The sequence below is a fragment of the Lemur catta genome, chromosome 10 (assembly GCF_020740605.2).
Source record: "Lemur catta isolate mLemCat1 chromosome 10, mLemCat1.pri, whole genome shotgun sequence".
NCBI classification, from domain to species: Eukaryota; Metazoa; Chordata; class Mammalia; order Primates; family Lemuridae; genus Lemur; species Lemur catta.
The window spans coordinates 84942960-84962081 of NC_059137.1; the positions used below are offsets into that span (position 1 = coordinate 84942960).

Genomic DNA, 19122 nt, shown 5'->3' on the forward strand with positions numbered 1-19122 from the left:
GATGTGTGAGGAGCGTAGTTAGTAGTTTCTGATCCATCAAGGCATATGTGCCAAGGCCATAATCCCCCAGCCTGCTCCCAGACACTAACTGAGCAAGGCAGGGGCAAAAAGCTAGGTCATTTCTGTCTAATTTTAAACTCCACTACAAGTAATCCTTGGCTAGGGACTCTACACGGGCTTGACCAAGACTGTGTCAGAGTTGTACTGCAGTCTAGGCATTTTCTAATCAATCTTACTTTCTTTTCTCTTTTCACAGGTGTCAGGCCTACACTGGCAGTCTGAAGGTTCTCTCTACTCATGCCTACTACCTCTCCCCTCCCCTTATCCTTCTCCTTTATGTTTCCTCCAATGAATTCTTACACATCTAATTTTACCTTGGCACCTGGCTTCTTTGAGGACCCAAATCATCACCTAGGATGTTTTGTTTTGTTTTTTTTTTTGAGACAGAGTCTCACTCTGTTGCCCAGGCTAGAGTGCCCTGGCGTCAGCTTAGCTCACAGCAACCTCAAACTCCTGGGCTCAAGCGATCCTCCTGCCTCAGCCTCCCGAGTAGCTGGGACTACAGGCCTGTGCCACCATGCCCGGCTAATTTTTTATATATATATTTTTTAGTTGCCCAACTAATTTCTTTCTATTTTTTTAGTAGAGACGACAGGGTCTCACTCCTGCTCAGGCTGATCTCAAACTCCTGGCCTCAAGTGATCCTCCCGCCTTGGCCTGCCAGAGTGCTAGGATTACAGGTGTGAGCCACCGCACCCGGCCCATCACCTAGGATTTTGAAAAGAAGTTTTGTTATATGTTTAGTATACTGTCTCAATACAGAAATCACTATGAAGTTTTTATGTTCTTCAAAGATTACACATTTCAAGTTTTATTAAACTGTGGGAGAATGAATTACCTCCAACACATTTATATCTGAGAGTTTGTTTATTGTTTTGATTTACTGAAACTTAAAATATTCCATCAAATTACCCAGGAAAATCCAGGTAGCAGAAATATATAATGTGTCCATTTCTTCAAGAGGTTTGGAATAAATTTAAAAGGCCATAAAACGATACATATATATATGTATTATGCCATTAAAATCACTTCTACCTTCTGTACTTAAGAACTACAGAAATAAAGAAGTACAGAAATAAACTTTGTGGTGGTGCTGAGGTAACATTACAACCTACTCCCAACATGACTGCATAGGTGTTTAAGGTTAAGTGTGAAGATTACCATGAGGTCTCAAGTCACTTGATTAATCAATCCCTTTTGAATTTTAGACCAAAAGCAGCAAATTATACATGCACCTGAACAAATATCTTCAATGTGTCCATGTGTCCCCAAATGTGTATGTATATGCAGGGGATGGGTACGAGTTAGGGAAAGGCTGACTGAACCACACTGATAACTGAATGTTAGGAGTCTGCCGTTGTTGGTAGTACAGAAACATACACAGTCTTCATATTCAAAGTCTTCATGGGGATGTCTTCCGTAATTTCTAGAATGGAAAGAAAAAGTTTTTTTTTTTTTAAATCAATAATTTACTTATTATGGGTAGTTTAAAAAATGTTAACTTCCTATGTAGTATGGAATTTAGCCTCATCCTAAGGCAGGTCTGACCTTTGTCCTAGACTCCTGAGGGGAACCTCTAAATCCTTGGAATTTCCTAATAGGAGTGTCTTTGTTAATCATGGTGGGCACTTCGACCACACCTGATAGTTTATGCTAATGAGATGAGACTCAGGTAGAGTCAGCCACATCAGAAAGACCAATTGTATGATTTAGGATGGGGACTTTGGCTCAGCTGACACAGATAACACATGGGCAATTTGAATCAATCAGGCCTACATAATGAAACCTCAATAAAAGTTCTGGACACCAAGACTCAAGTGAGCTTCCCTGGTTGGTAACACTGTGTGTTGTTACATATTAGGGATGGGAGGATGAAACACTGTCCATGACTCCATGGGGAGAGGATGACCTGAAGCTCCTTGTTTGGACCCCTCCCAGTTTTCTGCCCTATGCATCTCTTTCTTTGGCTGGTTCTAATATGTATCCTTTCCCTATAATAAACAAAACTGTGAGCACAGTAACTTTCAGTTAAGTCTGTGAGTCCTTTTAGTAAATTACTGAACCTAAGAGTGGTTAGGAAAACCCTCAAACTTGTAGTTGGTGCCAGAAGTGATGGGGGTCTTGTGTGGATTCTTCCCTCTGAGTCTGTAGTTGAACCACAGCTCCTTGCAGTTAGAGTTAGAAGTTTTGGGCAGACTACTGAAGTCTTCTGGAGGACTATGCCCTCACTTTACAGTCTGGCTAACTCTGGGTACTACCCATGATGTACCCCGCCCCCCAACATTTCCTATGCCAAAAGTGAGCATCCAAAAGTATAACACAAATGGAACCAATTAAAACACTAAATATGTAACTCAAAAAGAAAAAAAAGAGAGGGAAACAGAAAAAAAAAAAATTTTTTTTTTTTTTTGAGACACAGTCTCACTCAGTTGTTCAGGCTAAAGTGTGGTGGTGTCAGCCTAGCTCACAGCAACCTCAAACTCCTGGACTCAAGTGATCCTTCTGCCTCAGCCTCCCGAGTAGCTGGGACTACAGGCATGCGCCACTATGCCTGGCTAATTTTTTCTATACATTTTTAGTTGTCCAGCTAATTTCTTTCTATTTTTTTTAGTAGAGACAGGGTCTCGCTCTTGCTCAGGCTGGTCTCGAACTCCTGAGCTCAAATGATCCACCTGCCTCGGCCTCCCAGAGTGTTAGGATTACAGGCGTGAGCCACCGTGCCTGGCCGGGAAACAAAAATTTAACAAAGTTATTTGCCTACTATGATGCATTCTGCTTCTAGCCAGATCTGAATTTAAAGGGAATTTAAAGCTCTAAAAACAGCTCTTGATCTTGATCTAGCAGGCAATCCTGGATGTGAAAATACTCTCAAAGCTGCCTCCTTAATAGATAATGATGGGATCTGGAGATAATATTTAGAGTCTAGTGGAATAAGCACGACGACATCAAAGAGTTATAAGCATTTTTTTATCCTCCTAATTTACTTTTCCAACTAAGTTATTAATTCTTTATGAAAGATGCTTCTGAGAGGAAAAACATGATGACAATAAGGCTATAGATATTAGATTGGAAAATAACATTGAATTGCAAAAATTCCCAGCTTTGTGGTAATCTTGGGTAAATCGCTTAACCTTTAAGCTCTTACCTACTAAACTTCTGCCTGTTTAACCTCATAGATTAAAAAGAATGTATTAAGACAGTATAAGTAAGACCTGGTTATGTGAATCATAGGTAGTATTATAAATATCTAATTCACACAGACATGATTCTATCCCTGACAGTTTCAATGATACCCCTGCATTTATTTGCACAGAACAAATGAGAGATGACATTTCTTCAGCTCCAATGCGCACAGCACTTGGTGACCCACAGATGTGAGGGATAAGGAAAAGGAGTTAAGAATATCTCTGAGGTTTTACATGAGCTCATCAAAACAGGAAGCTACATTTACAGATGACCTTTATTATCATACCACAATGAAAGAGCCAAGACTGTTGGAGAATTAAAAAAGCCTTACAATAAAGTGAAAGATTCATGGATATAACTAGAAAGACAGATAAGGCCCCAAACAGGAAGAATCTTGCAGGAAGCTAAAATTCTGAAGCATTACATAATAAGGAGCCTTGGGGGGCTTTGAGCAGGAAAACCACCTCAAGGGAGGAATGTTCATGAAAATAATTTTGGTGGAAGAATATAGGCTACAGACTGGTGATTTTAATGGATGATGATGCCATAAACTAGGTGAGAAGGAAAATGACAAGGGAGAGTCATTGAAAATAAATCTGACATACAGTGGTTAGTGGTTGTGTTTCATTATAGGGAGAGAGAGAGAGAGGAAACAAGTGGAAATATAGCTTTAGTTTTTAACATTTGGCAGAAAATGTAAAAGTATTATTTTAAAAAAATAAATAGCTGATCAGGGAAGAAAATGGGGGAAATCCACAGAGGTCAAAAATGATGATTCCTCTGGAGTGTGTGAATACTAAGATTTTCTGGTGGCATAATGCTTTTGGTACTAAAGTGAAAGCAAAACAAGAAAAAGTCTATGGTCTACATAAACTGGGAAGTCTAACAAAACCCTCCTCAAAAAACTGGAACCTCGAATAAGGGACCCAAAGCAAAAGGGTTAATTTGAATAAGTTCCTTCACCATTGAGAAAAACAGTGAAGAGAATGTAGTGGGGTTAATATCCCCCAAAGAGACGGCTAGGTTCTAAATTCTCATGGGCTGTGAATGTAACCTGATTTGGAAAAAGAGGAATTAGACAGAAGAGGAGGAAGGCAATGTGACCACAGAGTCAGAGACTGAACTGATGGGGACACAAGTCAAGGAACATGGTGACTCCAGTCACCAGAAGCTGGAAGAGACAACTAATGAATTCTCCCCTAGAGCCTTCAGAGAGTGTGGGGCCTTGACGACACCTTGATTTCAGACTTCTGGCCTCGAGAACTATGATGGAATAAACTTCTATTGCCTTCAGCCACCTAATCTGTGGAAATTTGGTGCAGCAGCCACTAATAATCAATACAGAAAACTTGCCTCGCTCAGCCTTGTTTTGGGGTAGGGATGGACAGACCATGTGTCTATGAGAATTCCTGGCCTTTCTGTATGACTGGGGTCAGACTTTGTTAACATACTCTCCATGGCCCAAAATGATTGAGTTCAAAGTAGGTCTGGGTTGACAGCGTCACCAAGGAGAAATGCTCCTTAAAACTGGGCTTCAGGCTGGGTGTGGTGGTTCATGTCTGTAATCCTAGCATTCTGGGAGGCTGAGGTAGGATGACTGCTTGAGGCCAGGAGTTTGAGACCAGCCTGAGCAAGAGTGAGACTCTGTCTCTGCTAAAAATAGAAAAATTAGCTGGGCATGGTGGCACATGTCTATAGTCCCAGCTACTTGGGAGGCTGAGGCAGGAGGATCGCTTGAGCCTAGGAGCTTGAGGTTGCAGTGAGCTATGATGATGCCACTGCACTCTAGCCTTGGGTGACAGAGCAAGACCCTGTCTCAAAAAACTAAACAAACAAGCAAACAAAAATCGGGCTTCAACAGAAACAATTAAATAAGCAGAACACATGGGTAATGTAAGCAGAAAGATGAAAACTCTGAGAAAGAATGAAAAGGAAATGCTAGAAATAAAAACACTGTAAGAGAAATGAGGAATGCCTTACACCAAAAAATGGTATGTCATAGTCAAACTGCAGAAACTCAAAAACAAAGGGAAAATCTTGAAAGAAGACAGAGGAAAAAAACACCTCACCTGTAGAGGAATAAGGATAAAATAAATCAGGCAAAATTACCCAGAATGTAGCATATAAGGACAAGAGGGGGGGAAATGTGAAGAAAATAAAAGGAGGTAGGATAGAGTAAGAAGGTCTATCTAAAATATGTCTAATCAAAGTTCCACAAAGAGCTAGTATTAGAAAGAATGACTAAGAGGTAACTTTGGAAAAGATAATGCCTGGCAATTTTCAACAGGTGATAAAAGACACAAATTCTGATTTAGAAAGTCCAATAAATCCTAGGTTGTAAGGTTTTATAAATAAAAGGATGGAATGATAAGAGGTTTTGAGTCAGGATGTCAAGAATAGCTATAAACAGAAAAAACAGATTCCACAAAGGGCAGCTATTTGGGGAAACAATTTCAGTGGCAGCAATGCTGAAGTGAGCACGTCTGATGTGTAGTAGGATTATAGAACAGAACTCAGAGGGTAGGGCTAGGATGTCAATAGAGAAGATGACAGAGCAGCACAGAAGTAGATACTGAAGTGGACAATGTGAAGAGGAAGAACGAGAGGAGAAAACATGTCATTGCCAGAGACTAGCTGGTGCAATCACCGTAGTGAGTTTGTTTTCTGGATCAGTGAGAGTGGAATATGTTAACGGATAAGCTCGCTCTTTACACTGCTATGTAGCTCAGTGAGAAATGCAGGTGAGCATGCTTTATAAACCGTAAAAGGAGGCATAATGTCAATGATAAGTTTCCTTCAGGCTGTTATTTTACAACACTGGTAATTTTGACTCTTGGGGAAGAGAACAATTTTAGGGTCAGCAAGTATGCTAATTTACCTAGAAGCATGTATTTTTAATAACATACCAATTTTCAGATTATTTCCAAAGCAAAAAAATAACTATCTTTTTAATTATAATTAAAAAAAACCCATAGTATGGCAAATTTCTGGGGAAAGAACAAAAAAAAGAGATAATGATAGTATTCTCTCTTATACACATATTCTACAAATGGTTGATGGCATCAGAATTTATTTTCAACAGAAGAAAAAAAAGAAAACTTATGGTCCATAATCTTACCTTGTGTTTGGGTCTCGTTCAGAAACAGCTTTAGCTTCCTGCTCCGAAGGCCAAACACCTTGGCTGCTTCATACAGAAGACCTTGGTGGGTGAGCCCATTCTGCCCAAGTGGGTTTTCAAGCAGGAGAGTGCCCACGGTTCCCATTAAACACTCTGTGGAAGAAAGAGTAAACTGGATTAAATCCTGAGAATCCACTCTCTATCTCTAACAGAGGTGGCAACTACAGACAGCTCTAACAGGCAGTGCCGAAGGCTCCCGAGGCCAGCAGTGAATACAGACCATGAGTGTGACATATGCACTTCCAGTGCAGTCCATGTGGCAACAGCCTTAAACATTTCACAGAGGGGAAGGGGAAAAAGAGAAACTGATTTATATAAAATATACAGATATTCAGTACAAAGTCAAGTGAACAGCCTAAAGAGTTCAGTCAAAATATGCACAATGAGGATCCTAAAATATCAGGAAAAAGTAAGTCATCAAGGCATGGAGGGGTACAAGTTTTCCAAATATTTTCGAAGAAAAAATAAAACTATAAATTAACATGTTTTGGTGCTTAAACAATTTAGTTTCATTTAGTTGTAATTGTTACCTGACCAATGCATCTCATTTCCTGACTATTCGAGAAGGATGAGGGTTTTTCTACATAAACACACCAGAGGAAATAAGCTTGTGGGTGCTCCCAAAAGCAGTGGTGAGAGCCTACAATTTAAATCACTACATTGAAGCCAACTCAAAAATACACATAAATTAGAGATTTGACCATAAAGGAAATCTTATGCCCACCACCCCACAACCTGACTGCTGGGGGGAGGCTCGTACCTTGTGGCTCTGCGTTCAGGAGCTGCAGGTTGATGTACTGACAGAGAAGAGTACTAGGACTGCTGATCAGAGAAGGAGCTGATCCTGTAGTCACACACAGTGTTTTTCCACTAAGACTCAGTAAGTCAGTTTGGTTCTGTATTTCTAAAAACAACAACAATTTTTTCAGGGTTAGATAGTTCACAGCTGAAGACATTCACTTTTCTTACTTAAATATTAAACAGACTATCACGTATCTTTTTACACAATGCTTTCTGCTTAACTTTTTGTTTACCAAAGGACATTGTCTTTTCTATAAACCAGGCTTTTAATGACACACAATAGTAGGAAATTTTAATGTTGCAAAATAAATGGCATAATATTAATGACTTAAAATATAAGGCAAATTGTTTTCTCCCCTTTTAGTATTTTCTCTGTATACTGTGGCTTCTCCTAAAATTTCCAGAATTTTAGGAGGAGCCTGTATCAGAATTCCAAGCTTCACCATGAAAAGCTTCAATTAAAAAATGATAATTACAGTCAGAAGGTAAGTTGACTCTTGAAAAGATATGAAAAAAACTAAGATACACAGAACACATGTAGCATAATTTCATTTAGATAAAATTAACATTGCTAGTGCATAGGTAGATGACTAGTATTGGTTATGATATGAGATGGGTGCACTGGGCAGCCTGCAAGTATCGAGTGAAGTGGCACATATGAAACTGGGTAGGGGCAGTTTCTCAAGGAAAAAGGAACCTGCACCACCAGGTGGCTGGATGCCCATGCCCAGCCCAGGGCCACATGGTCTCCTTTCTCAACCACAACTGTGGCCTCATGGGAAGTGACCAGTTGACTGAAAAAGAAAACATTTTGGGTCTGCTGTTGCAGATGGTTCTGTACGACATTCTGTACCATCAAAAGTAGACAACTGCAGTCTTACAGCCCCACTCCGACTCTGGGTGGCCCCAAAGAACAATGGTGGACAGAAATCCTAACAACAGGCATAACTTTGTTCAGTGCAGCTGGCTGTTCATTTTGCTCAGGAGGAGGAATCACCAAAGGAGTGGATCTACACTAATTCATGGGCATTGTCTAATGGTTGGACAGAATGGGAACAGTTAGGGGCTCAGAAAGAACAGAATTGCAAGACTGATGACAAATGAGTCAGGGTAAGATGTATGTGGACAGATCTCTCCAAATGGGCAGATGGTATGAATGAGGATCTAAAAATTGGGTGGACAATATGACTCATTCTGTCCCTAGCCACTGTGTCCTTGCCCAGTGGACTGATGAACAAAGAGGCCATACAGGTGGGGAGGGAGGATACCCATAGGCTCAGCAACATTACTCCCCAAAGCTGATTTTGCTACTGTGTATGTCACCTTCCAACAGCAGGAACCATTACCAAGTTTCCAATATTGCATTATTGCCAGGGGAGATGAGTCAGGTCCCTGATGGCAGGCCGGTTATACTGGATCATTTCCATCATAGAAAAAGCAGTGCTTTGTCCTTAACATGGATTTGTCATTGTCACCTGTAATGTTTCTGTCAAACCCATCATCCATGGACTTAGAAAATGCCTTATTAAAACATACACTGGGGAAAGACATCCTTTTCAATAAATGGCTGGGAAAACTGGATTGCCATATGCAGAAGAATGAAACTGGACCCCATCTCTCATCATATACAAAAATCAATTCAAGATGGATTAAAGACTTGAATGTAAGACCTAAAACTATAAAAATACTAAAAGAAAACCTAGGGAAAACTCTACTGGACATTGGTCTAGGCAAAATTTATGACTATGATCTCAAAAGCACAAGCAACAACAAAAGTAGACAAATGGGACTTAATTAGACTACAAAGCTTTTACACAGCACAAGAAATAACCAACAATGAACAGACAACCTGTAGAAAAGGAGAAAATATTTGCAAACTATACATCCGTCAGGGGACTAATATCCAGAATCCACAAGAAACCCAAACAACAAACCCCCCCCAAATAAACCCATTAAAAAGTGGGCCAAGGAGGTGAATAGACATTTTTCCAAAGAAGACAAATGGCCAGCAAGAATATGAAAAAATGTCCAACATCACTAATCATCAGAGAAATACAAATTAAAACCATAATGAGATCACCTCACATCAATCAGAATGACTATTATCGAAGACACACAAAATAACAGATGTTGACAAGGATGCAGAGAAAAGGGACTCTTATACACTGTTGGTGGTAATGTAAATTAGTGCAACTTCTGTGGAAAACAGTATGGAGATTTCTCAAAGAACTAACAATAGAACTACCATATGATCCAGCAATCCCACTATAGGATACCTACCCAAAGCAAAAGAAATCACCATATAAAAAAGATATCCACACTTGTATGATTATCGCAGCACTGTTTCACAACATCAAAGACATAGAATCAACCTAAGTGTCCATCAACAGTATTCGATAAAGAAAATATGGTATACACACACAATGGAATACTATTTGGCCATAAAAAAGAATGAAATTGTGTGTCTTTTGAAATAACGTGGATGGAATGTGAGGCCATTAAGTGAAACAACTCAGACGCAGAAAGACAAACATACATTCTCCCTTATCAGTAGGAGCTAAATAATGTGTACACATAGAAGCAGAGCGTGGAATAATGAACAGTGGAGACTCAGGGGGTGGGGAAAGAAGGGGGGTGGTTGATGGGAGGTTGCTTGGTGGGTACAATATGCATTGCTCCAGTGATGGCTGCACTGAAGGCGCTAACTTCACCACTATGCGATATGCTCATATAGCAAAATTGCACTTGTACTCCCTCCATGAATACATACATTAAAAAAAAAAAAAAAGGAGAATGTCTCACTCACCAACATGGCATTCCACACAACATCGCTTCTGACCACAGAACTAATTTTTTAGCAAATGAACTATAGCAAGGTGCTCCAGCTCAGAGAATTTACTGGCCATACCATGTTCTCCATCATCTGAAGCAGCTGATCTAATAAAACGGTGGAATGGCCTTTTGAAGGCTCAGTTTCAGTCCCACCTGGGCAGTAGCACTTCAAAAGGGCTGGAATATTGTCCTTCAAAATGCTGTTTGTGCTTTAAATGAGAGAAAGGTGGACTATGGCCCAGCCTGGCTGCCTGTGTACGTAAATAAGTAAAGTTTTAATGAAACATTGCCTTGCCCATTGGTTTACAAATTATCATGGCTGCTCTTGTATTACAATGGTACAGTTAATGGCTCCTAGTCTAAAATATTTAATATCTGCCCTTTGAGAAAAAGTTTACTGACCCCTACTCTAACTCACAGACCCACATATGGTACCATTTCTCTCACAGGTAAGATTCAGGGTACAGACATCAAGAGGGAGGATAGATTAAAGTGGTTCATCTGTCACCCTTAATAATCTACTTTACTACTTTGATCTCTGCTAGTTTAGAAGTTTAGTTCCTAAGAGAGGAATGCCTCCAACAGGCAACAAAACAATGGTTTATTAAACTGAAAGTTGACACTTGGTCATTTTGAGCTCCTTTGCCCAGTGAACCAACTAGCAAATGGGGTGTGGTGGGGGGCTACTGTCCTGACTTGGGTGACTAATTAATTATACAATGAGGGTAAGAATATGTCTGGAATACAGGAGATCCCCTGCACCTTATCAGTGATAAAATGAATGAACAACTACAAATATCCAATATAGGCAGGGATTTTAATGGCTCCAATCCTTCAGAAAAGATTTAGATCATCCCAACATGAAGGATACTTACTAAAGCCAAAGGACCTAAGCAATCGGTAGTGGAAGAAGGAAATAATAGATTACAGCATTGACCATATGATCAGTTACAGAACCCAGGACTGTAATAGTTACATCTTTTTTATTAGGTAAGAATGTATTTGTGTACATATTAACAAATTCTTATTTTTCTACTCTTATTTCCCTACCATATAAGAAAATATTTTAACAGGTTAACTTATATCTCAGTAATGTTAAAGTATAAAGTACAGTAAAGGGGTGTGTGTGGCTCAGCTAGAAGAGAAATTATTATCACCCAAAGATGGATAAGGTGACTTTCTGTCCTGGTTTGGTTAATGCAGTTATTAGCATGTTTTAAGTTGTACAAGGAAGAGGTGAAAGTATGATTTAATTTATTAGGGTCTTCATTTGGAAGTTAAATATGGTTTAAAGAACTATGTATAGACGCCAAGATCACAGGGGGTGGACAGTGGTGGTTTCATCCTGTGTCAATGTAGCTAAGCTAGAACTGTTTCCCAGATTCTCTGGCTGGCCTGGTTCTGGGCAATGGCTTCACCACAGAGTAATCTGTACAGGATTTAGAAGGCAGAAGTTTACCATTATGGTCAGTGTAGGACCCAGGAACCTCTCAGATTTCTCAAGCTGTGGTGGATCGGCTTGCTGTGTTAAGTGAGACAGTGAGTGGCGGTGCTCCTGCCACTGTTCTTCCAAATTCTGGGCCAGGCATATGTGCAACCCTCAGGTAAAGTGCACCAGCATTTGCTTCTGTGGGTCACCTGACTGTCAGTGTTAGATGTGGTTAGACAGATGCAGGCTCCAGCCTGTCTTTGCTTTTCCCTACTTTTCATCCTATAACTGACTTCAGGCAGTGATTCAAGCCTTCCACTGACTTACTCACCAGCTCCCCCTGGTGGATCCTGGTTAGAGATTTTTCTCAGAGACCCAACTTGCTACCTTCTTCCAGACCTTTACTTCCCTAGTTTCTCCCACATTGCTTTTGCTTCTCTTACCCATCCTTTCGGTGAATACAACAGCAAACGGTTTTCCAGTGGTTGTAACCATGTACAATACAGCAGTGACTGAGAGTTCCTATTATGCAATATCCCCGACATTTGATTCTGTGAGATTTTTCTAGTTTTTGCCAATCTGGTGGCAGTTAATAGTACCTCCCTGTGATTCTATCTTGTATGTTCCTGATCACTATTAAGATTCAGCAGTTCTTCCTTAATTAATTGGCCATATAGATTTCTTCTTTTAAGTTATTTGTAAGTCCCTAAAAACCAACATTGAGATCCATAAAGTATTAGTTTCCTGAGGCTGTCATAATACAGAACCACAAACTGTGGGGTGTGTGTGTGTGTGTGTGTGCGTGTGTGGTGTGTGTTAAAAATAACAAATTTACTGCCTCACAGTTCTGAAATCAAGATGTTGGCAGACATGCTTCCTCTGAAACCTGTAGGGGAAATCCTTCCTTGCCTCATTCCTAGCTTGTGGAGGCTCCTAGAAATCTTTGGTGTTTCTTAGCTTGTAGCTGTGTGACTCCATCACCACATGGCATTTTCTCTATGTGTCTCTATGTCTTCACGTGGCTATCTTCTTAAGAGGACAATAGTCATACTGGATTAGGGGCCCACCCTACTCCAGCATCATCTCATTTTAACTAATTACATTTGCAATAACACTATTTCCAAAGAAGGTCACAAGAGGTTAGGACTCCAACATATCTTTTTTCAGGGGTCACAATTCAACACATAACAGTGGGAGAGAATGCATTTATAATTCTTTAAAATTTTATTCAGACTTGTTTTATTGAGAATCTGGATTTAGTGAGATTCAGGTACTATGTTTTATAAAGTTGAAACTCACAAAGGAGGTCTCGGAAGCCTGCATTCCAATACATGACTAACAGGAGAGAGGGTAGCATTAGAACTTTCGCCTCCTAATAAGTTCAGGGTTTTCAGTCATATCACACAGTGAGGGGCACAAACAGACACCGCAGGCAGGCATTGCTGAAGAGCCTAGCCCCAACTCAGACAATCAGGAAAAATGCGAAGGTTATGCAGTATAACTGACACCAATTTAAGACCTCCATTAATCTACCTTGTTTCAAAAGACACAGATATCCTCTCACTTTCCACATACCTGTTTCATCATGGAAGACAGCCAGCTCTGTATTTTTAACACCAAAAATGCTAGTAACAACATTTTTCAGCTTTAAAAGGTTCAACCTATTATCGCCTTTTGGATTTTCCAGAAGTAATACCCCACCTAAAAAAAAAAAAAAACACAAAAATAAGACTTCATTCCGAAAAAAACTTAAAATGTTAAATTTGCAGGAAAAAGGATATGGGGGGAGATGTCAAACTCTTATTTTTTCCTTTTTTTCTAGATTCAAACCGTTGTATTTATGATCCTTTTTCATTTTGTGTCATTTAGAAACCCTCAAGGTTCACAGTTGTTCAAAATAACATATATATTTTGCTAATAGCTTCCTAGTACACATGTAAAAAATTGACTTTTGTATCTCTGCCTTATATCCTGTGACTCAAAGGTTTTTTCTTTTTTATAAGAAACATGATTTTATTCTTTAATGTTTGTATCCAAGGGGTACAAAAAATGGCCAAAAATATCTTAAAATAATAGACTTAAAGATCATTTGCAGTTTCTTCCTCATAACATGAACATTTTCAGCAGGACAATAAATTGCAAACAATATCAAACCATATTAAAGTAGATAACAGTCTGTGGTTGCATTTGAAGCTATTCCTAGGAAAACAATCTTGTTGGAGTTGGGAGCTTTTCTTCCCAGTTGGTCAGCTGACCCAAGAATGGGCAGTCTTGGAGTTGGTAGATAGGAGAACCCTGTCTTGTCACTGGCCCTTTGTGACTGAAGCTGACATAGAATCCTGGCCTTGCTAACATTAGTAATGCACACCCACTGACCATCCAACTGATTCCTTCCTTCTACAGTGTCTTCTGAGATAGCCAGGATGTTGGTAGTGGTGGACTAGCTCACATGTCACACATCATTGAACTCGTGTAGCAGTTCAAGGACCACATATTGTCTGAGGCATTATAAACAGGTCCAAATAAACATACAACCATCATGGGAGCAGCTGGCAGTGGTGCTGGAAAGGAGACCAACATAGGGCTTTCAGGCCACGTCTTGAAAACAGTCACTGTGAGCTTCTTATTGGTTCATTTTCCAAAGGGGCAGCTTTATTTCTCCCTTTCTTATCTGTATGCCTTTTATTTCCCTTTCTTGCCTTAGTTCACTGGCTAGAAATTCCAACACAAAGTTGAATAAAAGCTGTGAAAAGGAACATCCTGTTCCTGATCTTAGGTAGAAAACATTCAGGCTTTCCTCATAAAGGTAGCTGCAGGATTTTTGTAGATTATCAAGTTGATGAAGGTCCCCTCTTCCTATTTTTCTGAGGGTTTTTATCATGAATGGGTGCTTAATTTATCAAATGATCTCTCTCTCCATCAACTGCTATACACATGTAATCTTTTACTTTGATAATATGTTAAGATTCTATTGACTGATTATTAAATATTGAATCAGCTTTGCACCCACAGAATTAAACCCCAATTGGCCATGATGCATAACTCTTTGTACATATAGCTGGGTTCCATTTAACAATTTTTTGGTAAGAATTTTACATTTGTATTTATGAGTGATATCAGTCAGTTTTCCTTTTCTATCTTTGTTTTTTAATATTGTCTTTATCTGGTTTTGGCAGCAGGGTAATGCTACATTCATAAAATGAGTTGGGGAATGTTTTCTCCTTTTTTATTTTCTGGAATAATTTGTATAGAATTGGTGTTAATTTTTTAAAACATCTGGTCAACACTCCAGTGAAATGATTTGGGCCTGGAGAGTTCTTGAGATTTTAAATTATGAATTAAATCTCCTTAATAATTATAGGGTTATTCAAATTAATCACATATTGATATTTCTTTTTTTTTATTTTTTTTTGAGACAGAGTCTCACTTTGTTGCCTGGGCTAGAGTGAGCGCCGTGGCGTCAGCCTAGCTCACAGCAACTTCAAACTCCTGGGCTTAAGTGATCCTACTGCCTCAGCCTCCAGAGTAGCTGGGACTACAGGCATGCGCCACCATGCCCGGCTAATTTTTTCTATATATATTTTTAGTTGTCCAGATAATTTTTATTTCGATTTTTAGTAGAGACGGGGTCTCACTCAGGCTGATCTCGAACTCCTGACCTCGAGCGATCCACCCGCCTCGGCCTCCCAGAGTGCTAGGATTACAGGCGTGAGCCACCGCGCCCGGCCCATATATTAATATTTCATATTGGGTGAGTTGTGGTAATTTGTGTTTCTTAGAAACTGGTTCATTTCATCCATTTTCTCAAATTTATGTGGGTAGATGCTTATCTTTTTTATTTTTGCAGAGTCTATATTGATATCCTGTTTCATTCCTGATATTGGTAATTGTGTGTTTTTTCCTTATTGGTCTTGATAGAGGTTTATAAATTTTACTGATTTAAGAACCAGATTTTTGTTTCATTTTTCTCTATTGTTTTCCTGCTTTCAATTGCACTGATTTCTCTTCTGTATTTCCTTCTTTCTGCTTACTTTGGGTTTGTTTTCTTTTTGTTCCATGCAGTTTCTTGAGTTTGGATCTTAGATTATGATATAAAAATGCTCACTCCTCTTTTAGTCTTCAGTACAATTAATTTTCCCTCTCAGCACTGCTTTAGCTACATTATACATATTTTGATGTTGTATTTTCCATTTCACACACTTCTGTTTTTTTTTAGACTTCTTCCCTGATTATGCATTATTTAGAAATATGTTGTTTAGTTTTCAAGAGTGTAGAGACTTCCCTTTTATTCTATTACTGATACATAGTTTGACTCCACTGTGAACAGAACAGAGTGCACACTCTATATGATTTCAACTCTTTTAACTGGCTGAGGTTTGTTTTATGGCCCAGGGACCAAGCTATAGTCTATCTTAGCAAAATTCAATGGGAACTTGAAAAGAATTTATATTTTGCTGCTATTGGGTAAGGTGTTTTATAAGTGCCAATTAGATCCTGATTTTTTGTCTAAATGGTCTATCAATTGCTGAAAGAGGCATGCTGAAGTCTCCAAATATAAATGTGGATTTGTTTGTCTATTTCTCCTTTAATGTCTATAATCTTGTTTCACGTATTTTGCAGCTCTGTTGTTACATGCATATACATTTAGGATCATTCTCTTTCCTGTGTATTGACACTTCTATCATTATTCAATGTTCTTGATAATTTTCTTGCTCTTAAGTCTATTTCATCTAATATAAACATGGCCATTCCTCCTTTCTTTTGATTACTGTTTGCATGGTATATCTTTTTCTACCCTTTTTCTTTCAGCCTATTTATATCATTATATTTGAAGAGTTTCTTATAGACAGCATATAGTTAGCAATTTTTCTTTTTTTTGGTACAGGGTCTCACTCTGTTGCTCAGGCTGGTGTGCAATGGCAGGATCATAGGTCAGTGCAGCCTCAAATCCTGGGCTCAAGTGATGCTCCTGCCTTAGCTTCCTGAATATTATAGCTGAGACTATAAGTGCACATCACCACATCCAGCTAATTTTGTTTTTTTATTATAGAGATGGGGGTCTTTTTATGTTGCCAAAGCTGGTCTCGAACTCCTGACCTCAAGTGACTCTCCCACCCCGGCCAAAGTGCAGGGATTACACCATGCCTGGCCTCTAATGTGGTTTTTTTTTTTTTTTTTTTTTTTTTGAGACAGAATCTCATTCTGTTGCCCGTGCTAGAGTGCCGTGGCGTCAGCCTAGCTCACAGCAACCTCAAACTCCTGGGCTCAAGCAATCCTCCTACCTCAGCCTCCCAAGTAGCTGGGACTACAGGCATGCGCCACCATGCCCGGCTAATTTTTTCTATATATATATTTTTAGATGTCCATATAATTTCTTTCTATTTTTAGTAGAGATGGGGTCTTGCTCTTGCTCAGGCTGGTCTCAACTCCTGAGCTCAAACCATCCGCCCGCCTCAGCCTCCCAGAGTGCTAGGATTACAGGCGTGAGCCACTGTGCCCAGCCCTCTAATATGTTTTTAATAACTCTGCCAATCTCTGTTAATTGGTATACTTAGATCATTTTACATTTAGTATAATTATTGATATTGGTCTTCCATTTAATTTCTTCTATTTGCTGTTTTTCTTTTTTCCCTAGCTTCCTGTGGGTTACTTAAATATATTTCAGAATCCCAGTTTTTATTTGTCTATGTTTTATATGTATCCCTTGGTATAGGCTTATTACTGAAGTCTACTGGTGTCAACATTTTATCAGTCTGTGAGAAACATAGAAAACTTACTTCCCTTTCCTCTGGCCTATGTGTAAGCATCTTAACTATTTCTTGTACAGTCAAGTCCTCAATGTTGTTGATAGGTTCCTGGAAACTGTGACTTTAAGTGAAATGACATACTGTGCAATGAAACCAATTCTAGCATAGTCTAATATAAACAGGAGTTAAGCTCCTATGGCACACAGTACATTGTTTCACTTAAAATCAGAGTTTCTAAGAACCTACTGAGGATGTTGAGGACTTACTGCATATACATTGAAAACTACATCAAACAAAGTTATAGTGCTTGTTGCAACCATGACTTATAGTTCAGAATGTTCAAGAAGAAGGCAAGTCTACTGAATTAACGTCCATTTTGATGCTCCATGTTCTTTCTTCCTTCCTCATGTTTCTGAATTCCCTGTTATCATTTCCTTTCTGTGTTAAGAACATCCTTTCTTTCTTTTAGGATTGGTCTGCTGGCAACAAATTCTTTTAGTTTTCCTTCACTTGAGAATGTCTTGATTTTTCCATCATCCTAAAGTATTTTTTTTATTGATATAAAATTCTAGATTGGCCAGGTGTGATGGCTCATGCCTGTAACCCTATTATGAAATATGAAGTGTCCCATTTTGAATCAAAAGTGTAGTTTATTATATCTCAAACAAGAAACAGCACAATTAATCTGGGTATGTGCTGAAACTAGCAACACAGTGTTGCCATCTTAATGGTAGCTTGTTTATGCCAACAGCAAAGAAGCCTGGAGACCTAGTAGTGATGAAAGCATGAAAGGAGTTTTCCACAGCTTGTTGAGAACTGAACATTTTTCCTTTTAAGAAGTGGTCCAAAGCCTGGAAGAAGTGGTAGTCAGTTGGTGCAAGGTGTGGTGAACATGGTGAATGACAAAATGTTTCCAAGTCCAGCTTCTGTAGTTTGAGCAGTGCTGTTTGTACAACACGTGGTCAAGTGTTGTCTTGCAAGAGGATTGGCCTGTCTCTAGTGACCAATCTTGGCTGCTTAATTGCAAGCAACCTCACCATTTCTTCCAACTGGTTGCAGCAGACATCTGCTGTAATCAGCTGACCAGGTTTCACAAAGCTGTAGTGGATAATATCAGGTGCTGGACCACCAAACAGACACCATTAGCTTTTTTTGATAAATATTTGGTTTTAGGCTGTTTCCACACTTCATCTCTATCCAACCATTGAGCAGAATGCTTGTGATTGTCAAAAAGAATCCATTTTCATCACATGTAACAACACAGTGTAGAAATAGTTTGTCTTTATGTCGTGACAGCAAAGAAAGGCAAGCTTCAAGACGAATTCTCTTCTGACGCTTGTTTAATTCATGTAGAACCCATCTATCCAGCTTCTTTACCTTGCCCATTTGTTTCAAACAGTCCAATATTGTTGGAATAGTAACATGAAACCTTGGTGCTAATTCATGTGTAGGTTGAGATGGATTCACTTCCAGTAGAACTTTCAGCTCATCGTCATCTACCTTGGTGTCAGGTCGCCCACTTGGCTCATTTTCAAGATTAAAATCACTGGAATGGAACTTCTTAAACCATTGACATACTGTGTGTGTTCATTAGCCACATCCTTCCCAAACATTGCATTGATATTTCAAGCTGTCTATGCTGCGTTGGTTCCATGATGGAACTCATATTTGAAAATAACATGCATTTTTGACTTATCCATGATTTCATAAAAATTGCTGTAAAAAAAATTTGAAAGATAATCACAAGCCAAAACGTGTGTTTGAAAGACTGAGGATGTACCTTCACAATAAAAATAAAGTGTCAAAGTGAAGTGTCAGAGATATCGCCCGTCAAATTTAGTACTTAAGGAAATCAGACATTTCATATTTAATAACCTAAGCACTCTGGG

General features: G+C 39.1%; 1 protein-coding gene across 3 annotated transcripts in view; it reads right to left on the reverse strand.

The window, feature by feature from the left end:
- Positions 1-908: 908 nt before the first annotated feature.
- Positions 909-19122, reverse strand: part of IARS1 (isoleucyl-tRNA synthetase 1) — a 74485-nt gene continuing 56271 nt past the window's right edge. For all 3 annotated transcript variants that reach the window (XM_045563136.1, XM_045563137.1, XM_045563138.1), the window contains 4 exons: positions 13062-13187; positions 7185-7328; positions 6365-6517; positions 909-1486 (listed from right to left, as the gene is read on the reverse strand). In XM_045563136.1, coding sequence (XP_045419092.1) covers positions 1404-1486; positions 6365-6517; positions 7185-7328; positions 13062-13187 — 506 coding nt within the window. In that variant the 3' untranslated portion in view covers positions 909-1403. The remainder of the gene's footprint in view (positions 1487-6364; positions 6518-7184; positions 7329-13061; positions 13188-19122) is intronic.